The sequence below is a fragment of the Camelina sativa genome, chromosome 17 (genome assembly GCF_000633955.1).
Source record: "Camelina sativa cultivar DH55 chromosome 17, Cs, whole genome shotgun sequence".
NCBI lineage: Eukaryota > Viridiplantae > Streptophyta > Magnoliopsida > Brassicales > Brassicaceae > Camelina > Camelina sativa.
The window spans coordinates 31565318-31583726 of NC_025701.1; the positions used below are offsets into that span (position 1 = coordinate 31565318).

The 18409-nt window shown below is 35.6% G+C and overlaps 2 protein-coding genes and 1 pseudogene across 2 annotated transcripts in view; 2 read left to right on the forward strand and 1 right to left on the reverse strand.

Moving 5' to 3' along the window:
- Positions 672 to 1203, reverse strand: LOC104758523 (annotated as a pseudogene).
- On the forward strand, positions 6608 to 9355 carry LOC104759967. The gene is made up of 4 exons (XM_010482829.1): positions 6608 to 7475; positions 7577 to 7734; positions 7846 to 8130; positions 8228 to 9355. The coding sequence occupies exons 1-4, from the start codon at positions 6608 to 6610 to the stop codon at positions 9353 to 9355; spliced, it is 2439 nt and encodes an 812-aa protein (XP_010481131.1).
- Positions 17971 to 18409, forward strand: part of LOC104758525 (protein CHUP1, chloroplastic-like) — a 3003-nt gene continuing 2564 nt past the window's right edge. Inside the window, exon 1 of the mRNA XM_010481406.2 lies at positions 17971 to 18281. The gene's annotated coding sequence lies outside the window, so the exon portion shown is untranslated. The remainder of the gene's footprint in view (positions 18282 to 18409) is intronic.

The window sequence follows — 18409 nt, forward strand, 5'->3', positions numbered from 1 at the left end:
CATTTAAAATTAACTATATAGTTAATGAATACAAATAAAAAAATTCCAAAACCTTAATGAATTTTAACCAAAAAAACAAAATTTCTCGATATAAATAGACTTTGTTGGTATGATCTTCAAATTAAAAAGTCTCTCGAAAAAAAAATTTAAAAATTAATTTAGTCCTAAAAACTTTTAACCAAAAAATAAATTAATGTAATAATCTCGTGCGTTGCACGAGACTTACCCTAGTAAATATATAACTTTGAGTGATTCTGCCACATGTTCACCTAGCAATTTCAAATACAACATAATATACAAAAGTTTGAGCGTTTTTGGCTTAATGTCATATTTTGCATATGTTTACGCATTTAGATATCGTATATTAGTTTATATATTTGATTTCAGACATAAAATTACATGTATACAAGTTCGAGCATTTCCGCCATATGTTCACTTAGTAATTTCAAAATTTTCAAATTTTATAACGTTGGCTTTTATGTGTACAATATGTCTTTCTAGGTTTTGAATTAAATTTTTCATTTTAGGTTTTGAATTTATGCACAAAAACTAATTCACATCAATTATCCATTAGAAATAGTATTATTAGTCATATATATCAATATCAATACATTTTATTTCTGATTCACATCATCATAAATATTTAACAAATAAGAAAGATAGATAAATGATATAAGATATGTGATATCCATAAATGATATACAACATATTGTATCATAAATTTAAAGACTGAGTTTGGTTTCTTCTTCTACAACTTTAATCTTCTCCTTTAGTTCATTGAGGTAAAGTTTACGTTGTAAAATTTTCCACTTTAGTTGTCGGATCTTTTCAAATCCACCTTTCGCTTGATCATCTGTCCAAGCGTTACCTTCCATGAGTATAGATATATGATGCCAACATGCATTTTTCCTCTGTTGTGGGCGCGAATCGCATCATCTTCATAATATTTGCGGTACCAAATAATTCATGTGCATTTTTATACTCAGTTTGTCTGTAAAAATAATCAATATTGATTAGTATTAATAAATAACTTAGCTGATCAAATTTCTAATAATAAATCTATCAAAAAATTATATATAAGATAATATAATACTTTTCTGCAGGGAAATAAGGTGCAAATTCGCAATTTTGAGAGCAGGTTTTGTTTTTGGTGGTACACAAAGCACATGGCTCACGGATAACATTGATTATCTGGTCGTCCATTATGATTTTCTGTGTAAACAAAAAAAATTCAAAAAATTGTAATTACAATAGATGAATAAAATTATTTTCGAAGCAAATTTATAGATAAATCTTTGGAAAATAAAGTCAAAACTTTTACTAAATATCCAGAAAAGATAAGCCTAGAAACTTACCAACTCGTTCTGTTTTTTTTTTTTTAATTTTGAAAATAACTTGAGATTTTGTTTGACTTAATTTTTTTGTTATATATATTTCTGTAGTTATATATATATATATATATATATATATATATATATATATATATATATTTATATATAGAATAATTTTCCAATCATTGAAACTAAAATATTTTATTAATGACTTAAATAAAGAACCTATATTAGGCCGATAAATGTTTCATAATAATTAATAATAAAAGTTTTCACATCATCTTTTATAGATATTAATAATATAATTATTTATATATATAGACTACTTTTCCAGTCATAGAAACTGAACTATTTTTAATCAGTTATATGAGTAAAGAACACATATTTTTTTGGGGCATTCTCAAAATTACCCTTTTTTTCAATTCCCTTTTTAAAAATACCCTTCCATGTTGACCATTTTAAAACTACCATTCTTTTTGAACAAAATGACCAAATTACCCTTTCTTTAAATGACAACAAGAATGTACAGTCACCAAAATCAAAAAAAAATTTCCCGCCAAAAATAAAAAAATTTCCCGCCAAAAAAATTTTTTCCGCCAAAATCAAAAATTTTCTCGTAAAAAAAAAAAATTTCCCGCCACAAAAAAAAATTTTCCCGCCAAAATCAAAAAATTTTCCCGCCAAAAAAATTGAAATTTATACCTTATAAAAATATTGTAAATCCTTTTAAACACCTTGTAAAACCTTGTAAAAGTATTTACAAGGTGTTTAACAACCTTTTAACAGCGTTTACAAGGTGTTTAAAAACCTTTTAAAAGCGTTTACAAGGTGTTTAAAAACCTTATAAAAACATTTTAAAAGCATTTACAAGGTGTTTAAAAACCTTTTTAAAAACCTTTTAAAAACCTTGTAAAAGCGTTTACGAGATGTTTAAAAAACCTTTTAAAAACCTATTAAAACCTTTTAAAACTCTTTTAAAAATCTTGTAAAAGCGTTTAAAAGGTGTTTATGGTTTTTATAAGGTTTCTTCTACCTTATAAAACCTTTTAAAAACCTTGTAAATTTTTTTTGGCGGGAAAATTTTTGGCGGGAAATTTTTTATGTCGAAAATTTTTATCAAAATTTTTTGGCGGAAAAATTTTGTTTTTCTTTTTATTGAATAAAATATTTTTCATTTAAGGGTAAAATGGTCATTAAAAATTAATGGAGGGCAAAAATAAAAATTGCCAGAAAAGAGGGTATTTTTGAAAAGGGGTATATCAAAAGGGGTATTTTTAACAAATTCTCTATTTTTTTTAGTGAAGAGTAAAGAACACATTACATTGACAAATGTTTGCATAACAATTAGTACTATGTAATAATAATAATAATAATAGCTTTCACACAATCTTTTATTTATATTTCTTTAATTATTTATATATATGGTAACATACTTTTAAGACTTTAAAAATGTTTAAAGCCTTGAGATCTTTCTTTTGCTTTATTTTTTTTTTAAGTTTGAAAGCCACTTTTTTTTTTTCTTCCTTCCTTTCTCAATTTTTTTCAAAGCTTCAAAACACATGATTTAAAGCAAAACAATTATAAAAGCATTCTTTTTTCTCTCCCCATTATATTTAAAAGCCCTCCAAAAGTACATATTTATACTTATAAAATTAGTTATTCTCATTTTTTTCTCTTTCTTTAAAGATCCCTTTCAATAATAATTTTTATTTTTTCATCATCATCATTAATAATGGGAGTAATATTATCATAGAGTATTAAATCCATCATTAATAAGATAATAACATTCAAATAAGAGAGTAACATCATTATTTCTTATTCTTATACTTGTTTGTTTTAATTATTTTTCAAACAAAATCACATATTTGATTGACTTTTTAAAAATTTTAATTTATCATTAGTAAATTTTTTTTGTCATTAAATTGCTTTTCTAACATAATTTCTATTTATTATATATATATAATAATAATAATAATAATAATTAAAAATAACAGCTACAATTTTAAAAATTGTTGGTAAAGAATCAGATTTTAGTAGTCAAAGTTTCTACCATCAAAACATCTACAACTAAATTCTCTAAAGTGAAAATTTTAAAGTCAAAATCTCTACATACAGCTAAAAGTAACCGCCATTACCAATCAGTGCTATAAACTTATTTTTCATAATAAAAACTAAACTACTTTAATCAATTATATGAAAACAACAAATATTATGCCAACAGATGTTCATAACAATTAATACTCGGGAAAACTAACTAAAATATTACAATTCAATTTTTTTTATAACAAAAATACCATTTTTAGGAAACTTTACTAATTCACCACTTTTGCAAAAAGAAAAAACTATTTTGTCATATGTTTTGTCATGTCTTCATTCTCCCCACAATACAAAGAAAATACATGAAAAATGTCTAGAAAACCCCAACTTTCATCAAATTGTGGACATTTAATTCTTCAACTTTCAAAATATCATTTAAGTGTAAATCCTTTGTTGTGAGTGTTTTTCTTTTGTTAGTAAGTTCATAAGTTGATACTTGCAATTGTTTGATTGGTGGAGAGTATAAAAATCGTATAAACATATTGGTTAGTAGATGTGCCATATATAACTTTTATCATGAAGGCATACAATAACGAAAGTTTATACAAAATATATTTATTTGAGATATAACTATAACATGTTATCCCATAATCTCAAACATATACGTTTATAAGAGACAAAAACACTAGCGTTACTTAAGATTTTTACTTGACGAAAAGGGTAACTTAACTATAGCCAATGAATCATGGAGATATGATTATGTTTTGTAAAGATTCAAGAGATATTCTTAGTGACGTCTTGAATGAACTTTAGAAGAGCAACATGCGAAGATCCACCGTCCATTAAAGCAACGTGGCTCTTCTCACTAATCTCCTTCACTCTATTCATCACGTCACTATCCTGTTCCATCAAACAATTGATTCCTCTCTCTATCTCTTCCACCGTCATCAACTCCGACTCCACCGCCATAAAACCCAACCGGAAATAGCTTTTTTCTTCTCTTCTTTGATTTTTCTCTCAAAAACACGATCCCTTCTGTTCACCTCCCACTTTCGCCTATCTCGGCGTGGGTCACCTCCGCCCCTCATGGGTAAACAAAAAACAAAGAAACCCCCCCGGTGGTATCCCCACTGGATCCGCCTCGACCAATTCGTCTCTGGTGCCTTGTAATCCGCCTGACTCTCCAGACTCAGCTGGTGCCGCATCGTCCGCCACATCGCCAAATTTGTTGCCTGACTCCACAAGGAACTCAGCCAGCCAGACTAAGTCTGATTCCTGCAAATCAGTTACCCCAGTGACTGATGAAGTAGCAATCGAAAACCCTAGATCTGAAATCCCTAGATCTCATAATTTGGGGGAAGCAACTACAGTTATCAATGCTCCGGTTAATGTACCTGCTATCTCGCCCGTGAAGCCCAATGAAGTTCAGGATGATACTACCACAGAAAATCCTTCGGTGATGCCAGCCAAAGTCTCGACCAATGCTGCCATATCCGAGCAAACACCACAGTCTCCCTGGCGAGACTTGGTTAAAGGTGACACAGTTCAAATGGAGAAGAAGGGTAATCCTTTCACGCTTGACTCAGGAAAGGTATGTGTTACCATACCAAAATATGTCCTTGAGAAAAACAAGAACTCTTGGGAGAGTTTCATCCTGGGTCAATTTTATGAGGAACCCCCTCACCGTGCAGCCGTTCATGCCATTGTTAATGGCATCTGGAGCAGACAACGCAGAGATATCATTGTATCCAAGATGGAAGGACATTCGTTCATGTTTAAGGTGCCTTGTCCGAATGCAAGACGCAGAATTCTGAGTCAAGCTCTATGGCAGGTAGATGGACAAACTATGTTAGTTGCCAAATGGTCGCCGGACATTGTTCCAAAGAAACCAGAACTATCAATGGTTCCCGTGTGGTTAGAATTTCATGGAGTTCCACTGGAATTTTTCAATAGGGAAGGTTTGGAACACATTGCTGGACTTGTTGGGCACCCGGTATGTCTCCATCCACAAACTGAGAAGCTTATAAACATTGAGGTAGCCAAAGTATACACGGTCATTGACCCTCGCAAGCCCCTCCCTGAGGCTGTAAACGCTCGCTTTGAATCTGGGCAGATAAAGAGAATTCCTGTCACCAGTCCCTGGTTGCCCTCCTTATGTAGTCACTGTAAGAGTGTTGACCACACAGTCTCCCGATGTACAAATGCTCCACCGACCTGTGGATTCTGTGGGTCCGTGAAGCACGCTTCTGAGGCTTGCCCTCGCTCTGCTCAAGCTAAGAAGAATGGGAAAGAGCCAACCCAGAGTCAGCTCCCTATTGTCGAAGTTACTGCTACGGCGACTCGATCTGGTCTCCAATCAAAAACAAATGCAGTGTGGCAACCCGTTAAATCTGGAAAGAAGTTAGAACGCTCCCTGCAGTAAGGAGGCTTGTCTACCTTGGTGGCGCCCAATGCTACTGTCTCGATGCCACCTCCACCTCCACCCGTGAACCTCCAGCAGAAATTTGATGTAGGTAAGCTCTGTGTGGATCTGTCGTCAAATTTATTCCACAATCTGCCACAACCTAAGGTTGGAGGAGGATTATATCAGACAGACTCTAATCCTGACAGCCTGTCTTGAGATGAAGACAACCCGGAAGAAGATGCAGATAGGTTTCTCCGGGTAATCTCAAAGAGAATGCAGAAAAAAAGGAAACTCGCGCCAGGGCTGGAGGCCCTCCAATCCTCTAAACCAATATCCCCTAAATGTATATTTTTTGTCATAATGTAAGATGTCTAAATGATCCTGTAAAGAGGAGAAGTTTTAGGAATTGGATTAAGGTTTATAAACCTTGTTTTGGTGGGATTATAGAAACCCACGTTCACCCCAAGAAGGCGCATCATATAGTCTCGCGTGCTCTCCCTGGGTGGCTTTTGGCGAATAATTATGAGTTCTCTCTCAGCTTGGGAAGATCTGGGTGGTCTGGCACCCTTCGGTAAACGTTACTATCTTAACTAAGTCTCTCCAAATGATCACTTGTCTAGTGAAGCTACCTTTTATGTCTCAAGACCTGGTGATCTCCATAGTCTATGCCTCTTCAGTAAGTAGGGAGGAAATATTGGATCTATGGTCCGAGCTCCAACAAGTTGCAGACTCCACCAACGTCACGAGTAGGCCTTGGCTAGTTACAGGAGATTTCAACCAAATTTTATCCTCGGAGGAGCACTCTAATCCTAGCCCAAACCTGTCGACAAGAGGAATGCGAGATCTCAAGCATTGTCTAATAAACTCTCGACTCTCAGACCTACCTTTTTGTGGTAATGCTTTTACTTGGTCAAACAAGCATGCCATAGATCCGATCTCGAAGAAGCTGGATAGAACCTTAATCAATGATGAGTGGATGGTAGCTTTTCCAAACTCTTTAGGAGTCTTTGGCGAACCTGGTTTCTCGGACCACAGCCCTTCCTGTGTCTTCTTGGACACGGGTAAACTAAAGATCCACAAGCCCTTCAAATTTCTAACCCTGTTGAACGATAATGAGGAATTTGGGCCTCTAATAAAGCTATGGTGGCAAGCTCTGACTTTTGATTGCTCGAAGATGCTTCTGGTATCTAAAAAATTAAAGGCGCTGAAGAGGGTTATCAAGGATTTCTCTCATGACAACTACTCAGATTTAGAAAAGCGGACTTCTGAAGCTTTTGAGAATCTTCAGACTTGTCAGCAAACTCTTCTGGCTTCCCCATCTGCTCTCTCGTCGCAACTGGAAAAAGAGGCTCATATGAAATGGTGCATTCTAGCCTCAGCGGAGGAATCATTCTTGAGGCAAAAATCCAGAATCTGTTGGCTGGAAAATGGTGACAAGAACTCGAAGTTCTTTCATAGAGTTGTGTTGTCTCGTCAAGCACAGAACCACATTCTTTTCTTGCTAGATGACAACCATCAGGTGGTGGAGTCGAAGCTTGGGATACAACAACTTGCGGTGGATTTCTACAAAACCCTCCTAGGAAGCAAAGGGCCTGTCCAATCTCCATCTATTGATGCGATTGAAGACATTATAAGTCAACGATGCTCTGCCTCTGCGATACAGATTCTCTCTAGACCATTTACTCCAGAGGAAATAAAAACAGGTTTCTTCTCCTTACCAAGAAATAAAGCGCCGGGGCCAAATGGCTACAGTGCATAATTTTTTGCTACAGTGCATAATTTTTTACTGCGCACTGGGACACAGTAGGAGCTGACATGATAGCAGCGGTTATGGAGTTCTATCATTCAGGACAGATTCTCAAGAAATGGAACGCCACACTGCTAACTCTGATACCTAAATCGCCAAGTGCCTCCAAAATGACGGAGTTTAGACCTATTGCCTGCTGCAACTCTATCTACAAGGTGCTGTCGAAGCTTCTTGCAAATCGACTCAAGAAAGTGCTACCAGATCTCATCTCCAACACTTAATCGGCTTTCATTCCGGGTAGACTTCTCGTCGAGAATCTGTTATAGGCAACAGAGCTAGTGCAGGGCTATAATCAAAAGAATATCTCGGAGAGAGGCATGCTAAAGGTGGATTTAAAGAAGGCTTTTGACTCAGTTAACTGGGATTTCATTATCTGCATCCTCAAGGTGATGGGATTTCCTCAGCATTTCGTTCAGCTCATAACCAAATGCATTACTACGACATCTTTCTCTGTCTCCATAAACGGAAAAAGTTGTGGCTTTATCAAGGGAGCCAAGGGTTTGCGACAAGGAGACTCAATATCCCCTTATCTATTCACTCTTGCAATGGAGGTTCTAACTCAGATGCTGAGCAAACAATACAACTTTACTTCCTCAGGTAACTCACTTGGCATTCGCTGATGACATAATGATATTTTTTTATGGCAAGAGGGCTTCACTTCAGAACATCACAAAAGTGCTCCAGGATTTCTCAGTTTTGTCTGGTCTGTCCATGAACAAAGACAAAACGGATTTATACTTGGCAGGAGTGAACCAGGATGAAACCTTACGCATTGGCACGCTTGGTTTCAACCTCGGTTCACTCCCTATCCGCTATCTTGGTCTTCCATTGATGCATCGGAAGCTGCAAATATGTGACTACAGTCCTCTGTTGGACAAGATATCAGCTAAGTTTTCCTCTTGGTCAGCTCATGCCCTATCTTATGCGGGGAGAAAAGCTTTGATCACCTCGGTTATTTATGGCGTGGTAAACTTCTGGGCATCAGCTTTCATACTGCCAAAAGGATGCATCAAGAGCATTGAAAGTATGTGTTCCAGATTTCTTTGGTGCGGTGATATAACCAAGAAACCAGCTGCTAAAGTTGCTTGGCAGGATTTGTGCCTGCCGCTTGAGGAAGGAGGCCTTGGTTTTAGATGCTTTGCTCGGTGGAACAAAACTCTCTGTCTTAAGCTTATCTGGAGAATGTTAACTGCCAGGGATTCCCTATGGGCGGATTGGATGAGGAATAACAAGATAAAAGATGGGGTTTTCTGGCAAATTGATGAGAAGAAGCAAACGTCTTGGACCTGGAAAACTCTATTGCATCTACGACCCCTTGCTTTGCAATTCCTACGATGTCAAGTGGGAAATGGCAGGAAGGTAAGTTTTTGGTCTGATTGGTGGTCTCCCTTTGGTCCCCTGCTAGACTTTATGGGAGCTACTGGACCATCGCAGACTGGCATTCCTCTTCAAAAAACTGTGGCGGATGCATGCACTCCCGAGGGGTGGCTCTTACGTCATGCAAGATCTCCACAAGCTGAACTTCTACAAACTTACCTGACAACAGTGCCTCTACCTTCACTAAGCTGTGAGCCGGATCGCTATACCTGGAAAACTGACACTGTGGAGCTGGATCAATTTAGCACAAAGAAGACTTGGGACATCCTGAGACAAAAACATAACCCACGGAGCTGGTCAAGACAAGTGTGGTTCAAAGGGGCTATTCCAAGACACGCATTCATGATGTGGCTGATGCACCTAGACAGATTACCCACCCAAACAAGACTTGCCTCTTAGGGAATGGAAGTAGACACAAACTGTTGCCTCTGCGGACTGCAACCGGAAAACAGAGAACATTTATTTTTGCAATGCAGCTTGGGTGAGGATCTATGGCTTCAGGTAACGAGGAGACTGGGTTATAGGCCGTTTGTCTTTCACACCTGGACTGCTCTTTCAACATGGTTAGATATTCAGGACTCCACTACCACGACAACTCTCAAACGTCTGGTGGCTCAAGCGGTTCTTTACTCTATCTGGACTGAGAGGAATGCTTGCCTCCACAACAACACAGCAACACCCGCGCATATCCTCTTCAAGCAACTGGACAGGTTAATTCGAGATGCTATCCTTGCAAAGAAGCTTCGAAAGAATTTTAGGAATTTATTGCATGATTGGTTGAGATTTTTGTAATGTACCACTGCTAAGTTTTCACGGTACGGGTAGATTTCCCTCTACTTTTTATTTTTTTTGGGGCATAGGTTATCTTTTGCATTCCAAGCTATTGTAATCAGTACAATCCGACTTTCAGTAATGAAAATTCACAGTTATACAAAAAAAAAAAAAACCCAACTGGAAACTATTTCGGATCTCCACAGACCTAACTCATCAACCATCTCGAACGCGTTAGCTTGTTGCTCAGCGTAAAGCGGCCACGTGGCTATTGGAACTCCGAGCCAAAGACTCTCTAGTGTCGAGTTCCATCCACAGTGCGACACGAATCCTTGATTTGATATATCCTCCATGGCTAGGACGTTGTAGCGTAGTTGATCTGTGGACGCGGTGGAGAGAGAAGAGATGTAGGAGGAAGAGTTTTCGGTGCCAATTCCTTGCATTGAAGGGATGATGACGACGGTGATGGAGAGACGGCCATCGCCGTCGACAAGGAGCTTAGCCAGCTCCACTAATGGTCGGAGGTGTCCGTCACCAGGTGATGGTATGAAGATTAGTTGGATACGTTATAGATACAACCAAAATGGTGCAATCGTAACTGAGGCTGCTCGGATACGTTGAGTACTGTTGCTACGTTGATACCATTTTGTCACAGACGATTCTCTTCCCACACTTTGATGAGCTTTGTGATGTATTGAGTTTGACATTTTGAGCATATGATATATATACAGTGTGACGTATTCGGGTTATTATTAGTATTGGTATAAAAAATTCATTTTTTATTTTGTTTTCACAGCAAATTCCCATTGAATTTGTCAACATTGGTAGGCGTGATACAATATAATAAAGGAGGTGACGTAGTAAGATATAAATTTACAATTTGTTGGAAAAGGAAATTTGGCTATTTTGGCTCTGATTGGTACAAGACTTTTAACACTTTAAAAAAAATTAAAGCCTTGACAGCCATTTATTAGCCAATCATATTTTTTTGACTTTAATTTTTTTAAAGCTTTGTAAGTCACTTAGTTTTTTTTCTTCCTCGTTTTCTTAAAACTTTTAAAGCATCAAAACTAGGCTTTAAAATTTAAAAAATATAAAACTTTATTTTTTTCTCTTCCATTATACTTAAAAGATCTCCAAAAATTTATATATAAATTATTTTTACGCATTAATTATTCTTATTTTTTCTCCTTTTTTTAAAATCCATTTTAATAATAATTATTTTTCTTTTCATTATCATCATTTTAATATATTTTAATAATAAAAGTAACAGCTTTAGTTTTAAAAGTATTTGTTACCAATCAAATTTTAACAGTTAAAGTTTCTATAGTAAAAGCATGTACAGCCAAATTCTCTACAGCTAAAATTTTAAAGTTAAAGTCTTTATAGCCATAAGTAACAACCTTACCAATCGGGGTAAAAAAAGGTTAGAGGGGTGAATTTTTTTTTTTTTTTAATAGAATAAAAAATGTAAAATTTAAAAAGTCAAAATGAAAATTTTTATGGAGTAAAAATGCAAACTTTTCGAAATATTAAAGTGCAAATTTTGTTTTAACAATGTCAAAATGTAAAATCTGTAAAACTCAACATAAAATTTTTATTTTTAATAAGGTCAAAATACAAATTTTAGAGGATCATTTTGTTATTTATAAGTTATAATTAACACATACCAAAAAAAAGTTTTAATGGGGTCAGCTGACCCCTCACACTTTACTGCCTCCGCCCAAAAACTCAACTAATATTTTACTATAAACCACGTTATATGTAAATATGGAAAAATAAAGAATTATGCATATATATATTTAATTGTGTTTTTGTAATTTGTTTTAGAATTTTAAAATTAGAAATTACTAAATAATATTATTATGACAAAAAAAAGTAACGGGAAAAATGTTACAAAAATCCTTACTTTACCAAAAGTGTTGAAAAAAAGTATGAACTTTTTGTGATGGATTAAATAGCTAACTTTAGTTAATTTTCTAATTAATGGAGACTCAAACCCACCCATGGAAGAGAACGATATATTATTAAACCACTGGACTGGAGTTATTTTGTTCATTTTGATACACAAACAAATATATATATATGTATATACATTACAAAGCAATTGTAGAGCAGATTCGGTGAAAGCAATTGTACAGCAGATTCCTCTTCATATCATAAATATGAATCAGCGAATCCATCAACGGTTTCCATCGAACATGTCCCGATGATTTAATTTAACAAATTCTAGATCTTCTCCAATCAATCAAAGAAGAAAAGATTAGTCAATTGAATTCTGTGTTTTAATTAATGAAGTAATTGAATTCCAGGAAATCAGAAGGAAGAAGATTTATTGCAACGATCTCGAAATCCAAATTGATTCGTGAAGGATTATTAAATGGAAACTAGAGTGATTACAGTATATATCCAAGTGGAAACTTGTGGTTCATTGTTGATCAGAAAAGTTTGGAAACAAGTTAAAACGAGCATATAGGAAATTGGATTGGATAATCTAAAGCGTTAAAAATCAAAGAGAAAGATACTCCTAAATTGGGACGAAAACTAAGTGGGGGAGAAACTGTTTCGCAAATTCAAGGACGAATTTATTTTAAGTGGGGGAGAATTGTAACATCCCTAGTTTTAATTAGTGGGCTATTTGAAGTTTTACCCCATTAATAGCCCAAGTTAACCAAAGTTAAAACGACAAAGGGTTTATGGTGTAAGTGTGGATGCACTCATATCGCCGTCCTTATTTTGTCGAGAGAAGAGAGTTTGTGAACCCTAATCCTAAGTCTCTCTCAACGTCGTAGTTCACCATCATCACCGTCTTCCTCATGTTGTTGTCATTGCCATCGTTGAGAAGGAGAGCAAGAGTTCACGGGGATTTGTTGTTCGTCGTCGTCGATCACCACCGTTAGTCAGCAACCCATCGTGAATCACCGGAGTTTGAAACCATGTGTTAACCACTGTCAGCAGAGATGTCAGCCGTTGTCTCCGTAACAGCCATAGCCATTGTCGAGGCCGTTAAGGGTAAGGGAACCCTAGTGTTCTTTTGTAACTTGCGCATGAAGTAAATGATGTTGTCTAATGATCTGTTGTTGTTGTTTGATTGTGGATCATGAGAACTAAACACCACCGTGAGCTTGAGCCACTTTGGATCCCTGTTGCCGAGCAGACTCCGTTTCTTGAATCATGGAGCAAACTCGTCCGAGTGTAAACGCCGAGAAAGGTAAACGGCGAAGCTTAGTCTCGTGCGTGTTTGTGTTGTGTTGTTTTGTTGATTATTGAACCGACAATTAAACCAGCCTAAACCAAGAGATCCTAAATGTAGTTTGATTCCTAGAACCGAGACTTAATTATCGAGAACGAAGGAATTGGTTTGTGGTGTTGTGCGATTAGTGTTATTTGGGATTGTCGAACCGGAACGTATGTAATACGTGGTCACGTGAATTGAGTTGGTGTAGTATTACATCTTGTGGTGGCTAATATTAAATTGTTAGATTTGGTTTAGTTTAATTATTAAATCATTCTAATTAATTTAATTGGAGGAATATCAAATCAGTTTATCAAGACTTAGAAGTTGGTTTGGATATTAGATTAAATCATAGATTATTATTTGGAAATAATCATTGATCGGTTAATCTCAACCGTTGCAGCTTCAGGATTGTTGTTGAAGTGGGTCTTCTGTTGATGCTAGTTATAAACTAAAGGTTTAATCTGATGGCTAAGGTGAGGGTGGTATTTGCGGATAACAGTAACCTCTTTCCTTATGTACTCTTCGATAGTTGCTGAGTATAGACTCAAGAATTGTTTGTTATTTGAATGTGTTTGCGTGGATTTGTGTGCAAAGTAAAATAGGTTGTTAGTAACATGATATATGTGAAGCACATTTGGCTACATGATATGATGTTATGAATTAACTTATATATTATATTATAAATATAATTATGAACCTACAAGAGAATGAGAATCAGAAAGGATAAGATATTTGAGGATGTTGGACTATAATGAACTGACGGGTTCATTGCAGGTCATAAACCGCTGACGAGCAGGGGAAGAATCGAGCTATGGGCTGTGGTCTTCTAAAAAAAAGGGGTTTGAGAGCCATAAAAAGTGTTAATGGCCAAACCTATAAATAAAGTAAAACTTATTAAGTAATGTAAAGAAACAGAAATGTTTGCGTGTGGTAGTCGCCACAAAAGTGCATAAAATAAGATGAGAGTTATTAAGGAGAAATAAGATGTTTGTTTGTTTGTTTGCTTGATAGACATTCTGAATCTATGCNTCTTGAATCATGGAGCAAACTCGTCCGAGTGTAAACGCCGAGAAAGGTAAACGGCGAAGCTTAGTCTCGTGCGTGTTTGTGTTGTGTTGTTTTGTTGATTATTGAACCGACAATTAAACCAGCCTAAACCAAGAGATCCTAAATGTAGTTTGATTCCTAGAACCGAGACTTAATTATCGAGAACGAAGGAATTGGTTTGTGGTGTTGTGCGATTAGTGTTATTTGGGATTGTCGAACCGGAACGTATGTAATACGTGGTCACGTGAATTGAGTTGGTGTAGTATTACATCTTGTGGTGGCTAATATTAAATTGTTAGATTTGGTTTAGTTTAATTATTAAATCATTCTAATTAATTTAATTGGAGGAATATCAAATCAGTTTATCAAGACTTAGAAGTTGGTTTGGATATTAGATTAAATCATAGATTATTATTTGGAAATAATCATTGATCGGTTAATCTCAACCGTTGCAGCTTCAGGATTGTTGTTGAAGTGGGTCTTCTGTTGATGCTAGTTATAAACTAAAGGTTTAATCTGATGGCTAAGGTGAGGGTGGTATTTGCGGATAACAGTAACCTCTTTCCTTATGTACTCTTCGATAGTTGCTGAGTATAGACTCAAGAATTGTTTGTTATTTGAATGTGTTTGCGTGGATTTGTGTGCAAAGTAAAATAGGTTGTTAGTAACATGATATATGTGAAGCACATTTGGCTACATGATATGATGTTATGAATTAACTTATATATTATATTATAAATATAATTATGAACCTACAAGAGAATGAGAATCAGAAAGGATAAGATATTTGAGGATGTTGGACTATAATGAACTGACGGGTTCATTGCAGGTCATAAACCGCTGACGAGCAGGGGAAGAATCGAGCTATGGGCTGTGGTCTTCTAAAAAAAAGGGGTTTGAGAGCCATAAAAAGTGTTAATGGCCAAACCTATAAATAAAGTAAAACTTATTAAGTAATGTAAAGAAACAGAAATGTTTGCGTGTGGTAGTCGCCACAAAAGTGCATAAAATAAGATGAGAGTTATTAAGGAGAAATAAGATGTTTGTTTGTTTGTTTGCTTGATAGACATTCTGAATCTATGCTAAGTAATGATTGTTGGTTATATTTGGAACGTGATTATTGTATGTCCAGTTGGCAGAGTTTGATCTCCTCACTGAGTAAACTTGTTTACTCACCCCCTTTTTCCTTTTTCCCAGGTTAGTAAGTTTAAGAGTTGCAGTTTGAAGTTTGTTCGTTGGTGAATCTTAAATAAAGAAACATTTTTGGCCAGACCGGATGGATTACATGTTGTTCTGTCTTTTGCGACGGTACGGGTGTTACATTTGGTATCAGAGTCGGTTAAGGCCACTCCGGTGCTGATCCGGAGGGTCAAGGTTTCAAAACAATTTTTGTTAAAAAAAAAAATGTTTTCAAAGAAAGTTTCCGGAAACAAGTTTGTTTTGTATAAAGATTTTGAATTCACCGACAACAAACTTGTTCTTGACTTTCATTTTGTGAAAGTTAGTAGGATTCTAATCTTAAGCTTGATTTTGTGGCGAGTGGAAATCAATCTTCAGAAGCAGTGTAAGAACCTGAACCGCAATTGCGCGTGAAGTCAAAAAGCGTGTGATGAATGTTTTTTTTAAAGAGGAAGAGTGAGGAGTCTATTGAAATTCCTAGGGATAATTCCTCTAGTGGAGAAGGTTGGTGATGAAGAAGACGAAGACTTGAACTGTGTTTTATGTTTGTGTGCTTTGTTTGCTTTGATTGAAATTGAGTGTTGCATTATTTCTTTGAGTGAATTATCTCTTGCGTGTTGGTTTATTATTTTAGGGAGTCTTGTTTGCATCTTTTGGTTTTTGTAATTGAATCTGAGTCCCCTTGTCTGTAAGCTTAAAGGAGTTGGTAAGAAGTTCCAAGTGAAGATCAGTTCGTCAGGATAGTCAGAAAAGTATAGTAAAAATTTTAAGAGGGACGGAACACCCTAAGATATGTGTGGCGACATTAAAGTGACGTGGGAAGGAGCCCTATAAACTGTAGAGGAAAAGAAAGGGAGAAAATGGGAAGAAATCTCATATGGATGATAACACCATGTAATTCAATATGGTGTTGGCAAAAATTTATACTTGTGCGACATGCAATAAGGTTAANAACCGTTGCAGCTTCAGGATTGTTGTTGAAGTGGGTCTTCTGTTGATGCTAGTTATAAACTAAAGGTTTAATCTGATGGCTAAGGTGAGGGTGGTATTTGCGGATAACAGTAACCTCTTTCCTTNAAGAAGTTAATGTTGAGGACCACAAATGTTATTAATGTCAGTCGTTTTCTTAGAGAGTTGGAGTAGTAAATCACAAACACAAGTTTGGTAGATGATATGCTAGTATGGCTAAACTAATTACTCACTCACATGGAAGGACGTGACCTTCGAGTGGACGAAGGTGTGGGATACTAGCTTATAAAAGTCAAATAGATATTTGACAAAATATTGGGGTTAATATTGTGGAAGGACATTTTTTGAGGTGGACCACAAAGTTTAAAGATGAGGTATTGTATAAAAAAATCACTAGTCGAGGTTATTCTAATGCTTGGAGAGCACAAAAAGGAATTGCAGCAGAGGAAATGGAAAATAGCAGTGTGGGAGGACACCACATTAATGTAGATTATGGGCTTCTACAGGGAATTGTATGTAAGCGTTACAGATGATTAACAAAAAAAAAAGTGTCGTGATAATGGAGATAGGTTGTTTATAATTTGAAGTTGTCTTAACCTGAATGGGAAAGGGTATTTGAAAATGGAGATTATTAGTGGATTGATGCGGACGACTAGCAGTAAGGAGGCAACTTGGATAGTTGTAGAGCATGATGAGTCAAGACGGAAAAATGTTGAAAAAAAAAAAAGTGGTTGATTCAATTTTGGGGCTTTGGAGAGAGCTTTATAGTCAATGGTTGTTATTCTAAACGGAAAAAAATGGTTTGGAGAAGAGAAAAATGCTAAGTCTACAACATATAAAGTTTGATAGGTGGTATAGGAAGCCACTAAGGATAGCGAAATGGAGATCACTAAGAACTATGAGGAGGCAACATTATTTTGATTTGGTGTTTGAGTAATGCAGGATGGTCATTATGTAGCGAATGAGGATTATATGGAAAGTAATACTTTGACAGGAAAAAAAAATGCATGGAAGTGTGAAACCCAAAAGGAACCAGAACCATAAGAGAGTGTTAGGAAAACACTATGTTAAATTTAACATTGGGAAACTTTCAAAGGGATGTCAACTTTACAAGGTGAGCGCAACAGAAGCTTGGTGGAAAACTTAGCTCCATATTGCACAAAACCGTAATGGTCATGGTGGATGTGTACACTTCAGAACAATGTTAGACCAGGTCGTAAGTCGTATGTTGGTGAACTGGTTATTTTCATAAGTCAAGGTAATGGAAAGACCTTTTGCTGGAAATTGGAGTATTCTATTCAAGTTTTAAACCTTATTTAAAGGATGTATATTATGTCTAAGCGATGCAAAGTTAAAGGAATTGTGACACTTGACGTTCCATGTTGTAATATTGCTAAACGTCGGAACTAATCGTAGTAATGGAAGAATTAGTTTTGCATTGGTTTAAAAGCTGAAAATGAGAAGCATGAAGGATTATTAAATGGAAACTAGAGTGATTACAGTATTTCGATATGGGCTGAATTTTTGTTGGGCCAGATTATCTCCACATGGATTTGGATTTGGGTCATCAATCTAAATTGTTCTTGTTCTCTTCTAATTGTTTTTGTTGACTACTGAACATGTCGCACGAGTTAATGACACTGACATGCATCTTTTATTCTTTAGTAGTATAGTAGTAGTATTAAAATATCAAATTTAATTTAATAATAAACACACAGCGATACAAAACTGAGTCACACACACACAACACATTAAAGAGCCGGTCTATATGAAATAAATTAATAAATTATTAAATGATACCCCAAATATGCATCTGGCGATGTTTCGTGATCGACTTCATCATCATTCAATCCTCTGTTCAATATTTCCCCAACGCATCAAAATACTCGCCGTCAAATAAAAATCTTTGCTTCTCAATTTGTATAGAAACATCACATTCCGTGTTAAATCATCAGACGACGATATATACCCACCCACTCAAAAGAATCAAAAACCTTTTTTTGTTCTCTCTTTCTCTTAATTGCACTACAACTTTCGTATCTGCTAACCAAACTTACCTCGACAAAAAAAAAAAAAAAACCTAAACTCCTTAGTTTATGTTGTTGTTTAATGGCGTTTCTGGTAAGTCTCCTTGAAGTTAATATGTTGTTCACTTCGATTACTTTTGTGTTTTGACTTCAGTTTCTAAATAAGACAAAGATTTGATTTTTTTGTTTGTTGGGTTCTTCCCAAAGTTGTGTTTTTTTTTT

Coding starts and splice junctions, on each gene's coding strand:
- LOC104759967 (XM_010482829.1), top strand. CDS start 6,608: ATGCGAGATCTCAAGCATTGTCTAATAAACTCTCGACTCTCAGACCTA. Junction 7,476..7,576: donor TCCAGAGGAAATAAAAACAG/GTTTCTTCTCCT, acceptor ACTGGGACACAG/TAGGAGCTGACATGATAGCA. Junction 8,131..8,227: donor TATTCACTCTTGCAATGGAG/GTTCTAACTCAG, acceptor TTTTATGGCAAG/AGGGCTTCACTTCAGAACAT.